The sequence below is a fragment of the Limanda limanda genome, chromosome 3 (assembly GCF_963576545.1).
Source record: "Limanda limanda chromosome 3, fLimLim1.1, whole genome shotgun sequence".
In the NCBI taxonomy this organism is placed as follows: domain Eukaryota; kingdom Metazoa; phylum Chordata; class Actinopteri; order Pleuronectiformes; family Pleuronectidae; genus Limanda; species Limanda limanda.
In genome coordinates this window covers 32052466-32058758 of record NC_083638.1, presented here as the reverse complement: position 1 = coordinate 32058758, position 6293 = coordinate 32052466, and the positions used below count along the sequence as shown (strand labels likewise).

The following is a 6293-nucleotide window of genomic DNA, read 5'->3' as shown; positions in this document are numbered from 1 at the left end:
GGGGATGGGAAGTCCCCTGGGGAAAAGGATAGGCAAGTGTTTCCCTCTTGCAGCAGGAAATGGGCGAAACCTTGCCTGAAATTACGACTCCAGCAATATATCGAGAGAAGGAAGCCACTCCTGATAGCACAGGCTATAGGTTTCCTGTTGTGGGCCAACAGTTTGGCTGGCTGTTTTAGGGTGGAAAGAAAGACTTAGAATCACTGAGAGCCGGTCAACTGTGTGCCATAAAAGGCTCATGCACTGAATTTACAAGTTACAGATGTAGTTACTTTAATTTAGTAGTAGTTATTGTAATACAGTAATTGCAAGTAGTTTGGGTCTGTTTAAGCTTTGTGACTCAACAGAACATTATTGTTTTGATTGTAATTATCATTTTAAGGTTGTAAGCAGTTTCATCTTAGTTAATTTAATATTCACATGTATATTTTTAACGAACTGGAAGAATCTTCTATTTGCACAACAGTAGATGTAATGAAGAGAGGCTGACAGTTTAGCAGTGACTTTAACATGTCATATTATTATGGTAGTTGAAGTGGACTGACCAGATCAGAGTGATCTTTAGCTCGTTATGACAATTTTGAAACAACACTTAAAAAAAATCTTCCTTCACAGTATAATTATTAGTTTTTCCAGAGGTTTGTTAACCAAGCAGACAGGGAGACAAATGCAGTTTCAGTGGACACAGTTGAGCAAATATGTCTTGATTATCATCTCTTTATTGTTCCATGATTATTTCTTATTTATGGTGGTATTGTTCAGGTCATACAAACGTATCTCAATCACTTTTTTACTAAATAGTCCACTGTTTTTACTCCTTTTCATTTAAGTTTCCCAATTCTGAGTGTAATGATAGTATCTTCATGTCCACTGCTTTATGTAATTTATGTCCAATTTGTGACCATTACTCCCAATTGTTCCATTTATTCCTTACTTCATTTGTATCTGGCTGATTATCCATCTACATCTGTGAGTGATCTGCTGTAAAAACCTCGTAAAATGGATCTCTCCTTTCAATTAGTAAATCTATTAGACTGGCCATTAATAAAAAGAGTTTAAAAAGTAAGTGAATGGTAAATAATGCTTAGATCTCTTACCCCTGAGTTGCATTGAAGGGCAGCTTCATTTTGAGTTGACATTCCCACTGGAAGCCAACACATTTGTTTAGTTAGTTTATCAGTGTGAGGCTGCATGTGTGCAAAACCCTTTTTTTCAGGATGCCGAATATGGCAAACATCCACCACAGTCATATCAGAGTTACCTGAACTGGGTTATAAGATAATCAAGCTCAGACCCAACCTCCCATCCTACAGCAGGGACATCCTGGTGTGATTTGTTTCATTTAAAGAGAATTCGGGCTGTGAGAGATTGCCAGAACCCAGATCTTATGATGGTTTTACTCCAGAAGAAAGAGTGTGACCTGGGTTGAACTGGACAGAGGACACAGGAAGCTGCTTTACGTGCAGGGATGTGTGAGGGCACGACTAATGCTGCAACCAGTTCATGGAGGTAGCAACAGGAAAATTAGGCTGCGCACTGACAATATTCTAATACATCCACTGATTGGCTGGATGAGAGAGATAACCTTCATATCATCCTATTTCATATCAAATACAGTTAACTCATCCATTCTTCCTCATAGACAGGGGATCAAAGGTCAAAGGTTTTCCATACTGCTCCTGTGGTGTCATCCAAGTGTTTGCAACCCCCGACTTTCATATGGTATGAACAAGATAATTTACACCACGTGTTTAGCCTAAATATACTCCACAATTGTGTGGCTACGTCCGCTAGCTTAGCCACTTCCTGTGGACTTTGAGGCTTAAAACATAGTGTAAATTATCTCATTTCGAATAGAATTTGAATGTGGGAGCTTGTGGACACTTCGATGACACCACACACGCAGTATCGAGGTTTGTTGTGCTTTTTCTGTTGTTTTCTAACTTCTGAAGAAGCAATCACAAAAGACTTGAATTATATTGGATTTGGCTGCAATGCTGTTTTCCCGAGACTCCCCACGAAACACACAATTGACTCAAACACTCCACCCACCCCTCAACCGGCATAGTGGTGAGTAGAGAATGGGTGAATTTTCATTTTTTTGAAGTGAACTATCTCTTTAAGCTGCATCTCCGGACAGTGATTATGGACAAAGTAAATGTTTAATACTGCCGTGAACATTACTGAGAGAAACCAGTTACACAGAACATTTAGTGTAAAACTTTATGGACACACTTCTTGAGGTTAGATAATTAACTTCCTTATCTTAAGTGAATAAAAGTATTTTGACATTTTTATATAATTTATGCAACTGAATTGTACTTAGATTTTACAAGTTCATTTAAAACATTGCAGATACAATGTAAACAGAATTTTTAATTAAATTCGTATCAAATAAACAAAAAATGTTAATTAATTCAGTTGGTTTAACATTTTGAAAATGTATAAAGGTCTTTGAGAAAATGATCTAACTTAAGGTCACTTAAGTCATATTTTTCTCAAAGGGGAGGAACTTAGTTGGGTCCGCTTCAAATGATTCGCTTTAAATTTAACAGTCTGAAAAAAAACGGTCATAAATATTAGTTTACAATGCAGAAGAAAATCTTATCTTACTGTAATTAACCACAAATTGTCATAAAGATTACCACAACCCGTTGCTATTATTCTGAGCATTAACATTAATTTATTAAAGTGTAGTTTATTTATTTGTCTCCAAGATACCAGCCTTGATACTAACACAAGAGTGGTTGTTCAAAGGTTTAAGAGCTGAAAGATGGTGGGGTTTGAAATCAAATCCCATGCATTTTATCACTTAAAGGTGGTCATGAATAAATCGTCATTTTTTTATTAACAGCTTCCAAATTATCTACAAAGAATAATTTTAATAAGAAAATAAAAATGTGTTACATCTCATAAATCCATTTATATTGGGTGTCTTATTAGAAAGTACTTATATTAGTTAATTTACCTCCATTATATTGAAGTAGAAGCAGAAATATATCCTGGTGTTACTTGAATGAACCTTTAAATCTATTAGGCCTTTTAAAGCATTTTACCCAACAACAATATATCAGAAACAACATTTTAATAGTTGAAATAAATACTCCATTACATGCATGATCAAAACACTTTAAAATACTATGCGCATCTGGTAAATAGTGTAAAACCTATGGCACACACTCACAGCAGCTTTTTACCAATTAAGAATTCACACATGTTGAAAAAAATATCCTTTGAGACACTCAGATGATCACTCTTTCCAATCTCACAAAGCACATGTAATTGAGCAGGTCAGCCAACCATAGGTTCACACAGCAAGGCTACATCCATCATCAAGGCTGGTGTTTTCACCGGAGCTGAAAACTGAGGTAAACTTTTCAGGTTTAGAAGGCTGCTGTCTGCTGATGACAGCGGTCAGGTGGTCCCTTTCTAACACGGTCTGAGTCACATCCAGCGCGACACAAAACCATGCAGCGGAAGTTTTTGTGCTCCTTTGATTTCGACAGACTTTCACCAACATAGACAGAGCCACAGCCTTGTTCTGATGTTACTCTGACTCTAAACCTGATGAACAGGGATAACCCAAGTGAGTCTCTTTGGTACGTCAGTATAGGACAGAGGCGAATGGAGATCATGGTGCCTCTTCCTAAGCTAATTCACAGAATGAGAGTTGACTGGCGGCAGAGTCCTTGGAGAGGAGCGTTCTCTGAGTGCCTGAGTGAGCAGAGTGCAGCCATCTGACACGGCGCACGCCGAGTTACGCAGACGCTCCCGGTAGTCTGCCATCTTTGAGCTGCTCTCTGGATGCTGGGCAACGTCCCTAAGACCCTGAGTGAGGAGGACACAGGCTGAAACCACACTCATGGCCCCCCCTAAAACCGCAGTCTGTACCCCCTTCCCTTCAGTGGAGATACTCGCAGCTCTTCCCAGGAACTGAGGCTCTGTGGCGAACCCAACCAGGGCGCTGACAGCCTGGACCAGGGCGGCATTAAAAAGGACACAGCGGTTCCTGGTCAGCTCACTGGGCTGGGTTTTCACCTCCTTGACACACGCCAGGAAGGCCGTGCCGCTCGTGCTCATGCTCTTGACACTCAACTTGAATTGTTCCTTTGCAAAGCGGTCCCTAGACCTCTCGCTGGCCAGCGACGAGATATCCGTCAGAGTCTTGAGGTTGGTGGAGATGTTTTGAGAGAGCTCCAGGAGGAGTTGGGGGGTGAGGTCTGGCAGGGGTGTGATTCGGAGGATGCCGCAACTCTGCTCCACCTCGTGTCGGCAGCGGGTCACTTTGTATCTGTCCACCAGACCCGACAGGCAGGGCTGAGAGCCAGGGGTCTCCACGGCTGCAAGGTAAGCGGCATGGGCTGAGCACTCAGTCAGAGACACCACAAGGTCTGCCATCTCCAAGAGGCGGTCCCCCACCTCTGTGAAGCGGCCCATGTTGAGCTGGCTCTGGATGTCGTGGGTGAGAATGGAGAGTTCTTTAGTCCTGGCGATGACCGTGTCACGGCACTGGTCAAAGGTGTCGGCCACTGCTACACCTTCGTGGGTCATCACTGGCCGGGTTTCACTGGCCAGCAGGAGGAGGTCAGCCACCAGCTGCATCTTGCCTTTACATGTGTCGCAGATGGAGGAGAGACGCTTCCTCTGCTGCAAACTGCCACTGGGTGTGCTGGTTGATCCCTCGCTAGCCGATTTGCCAGAACCACCACTAGCCATAATAAGGAGGGTTGTGTGTGGAGGGGTGGGGGTGAGGGTCAAACTGATCTTCTGGAGGGGTTCAATTATTTAGTTTTCTTCTGCGGCACACTGCATTGTACTTTTTAAGACATTTCCAACATAAGCGTCACCTCACTGTCTTTTACAAATTCCTTAAAATAACAACTGGCTAAACAGTCTTACTTAAATTCCTTCAGAGTAAAATGAATTGAATATTATATGTTGATACACAGGACATGTATTCTCAATGTAAACATGTGTAACAAGCAAAACTTAATTACGGCATTTATGTTCGAATAACACCCTCACCGTTAACTAATGCTCCTCTAAAGTAAATCATAACAAAAGTCAAGACCATGATCTGGCATATTCTCAGTTATCTGCCCTGGTTATTAGTAATGTTACCATGTAACACAGCTGACCAACAATCCCCACAACTTCTGACTAATCAGTGTTGGGTGTTATATGATCTTATCCAAGTGAATTTAATTGAATTTAAATGCCCTGAACAACACACTTCATTATTACTAAAAAAGTCAATCTCCTCACTGTAGTTCCAGGTTTTTGTGGAACAGATTCACAGGTTTTGGTTAATGAAAAAAGAAACTCACACACAAGCTGCAGAACCACCAGGGAGCCTTCAACAAGGCAAAGTGCAGATTGAGAATAAGGCTGTGAAAACAATGTCAGAAGCTCCTTACTTTTTCAAACACATTCCCAACTGGAACTAGTTAGACTGCAGGCGAGAAAACAGCAGCTCAACTTGAACTAGGTTATTTGAGGTCTTTCTTTAAATCAACAGGATCTCATTTAGTGTCCATAAACAACCTGACACAACACCGACACCTTGTCCGACTTGTTCCCGCTGACTTTGACCGGCCTGTGGTACTCATGCTGGTTCCAGACGGGGCAACACCCGGGCGGATCCTCTGGGTAGCGGGAAGACTTGCGTTTCCCTCCAGCACCATCCTTTCAGGAGTCCCTCCCCGAGTACAATCCACCGACAGGGCGACAGTCCAAGCACACGAAGCCCTCAATCCGCTTTCAACCTCTTCTTTTTCGGACAGAGCCCCGGGTTAGAAGCTAGCAGTTGCTCCGGTCGCCTCGGTTCCATATGCATCGTCCGTCTGTCCGCCCTCCTCCTCCTCCGCGTCTTAACTCGGGACCGGAGAGTGTGTGGCCCCGCATGTCCTCTGTGGGGAGTCGCTCCTCACATCCATACCAGTCGGTGGCCTTCGGGCATTCAACCCACTCGCTCTTTCTGGTCCCACGGTCACGGACCCGGACAGGCAGCGGGGAGAAGGGGCCGTTATTCCCGGGGATTCAAAGCGGGGCTGCGCGCTCCCGCTGCTGCGCTATGAGGAAGCGGGGAGGGTGTGGTCGCGCTGAGCGGCGGCTGGACTCCGGAAAGTTGTAGCAACGGAGCAACACAAGGAGTCGTTCCCTCCGCAAATACCGCGGCACCGAGTGCGTTAGCCGGCCGCTGCCTCACTGCCGACGCCGCGGGATGAGAGTCCACTTCCACCGCAGCCAGGGAGGTTTTATACGGCTGCTTTCAGGACTGACTGCTGCCGTCA

General features: G+C 43.7%; 1 protein-coding gene across 1 annotated transcript; it reads right to left on the bottom strand.

Moving 5' to 3' along the window:
- Positions 1 to 3068: 3068 nt before the first annotated feature.
- tlnrd1 (talin rod domain containing 1) lies at positions 3069 to 6293 on the bottom strand. Its single transcript, XM_061067998.1, has one exon. It carries the CDS (start codon positions 4714 to 4716, stop codon positions 3652 to 3654), a length of 1065 nt encoding a protein of 354 aa, XP_060923981.1. The 5' UTR covers positions 4717 to 6293; the 3' UTR covers positions 3069 to 3651.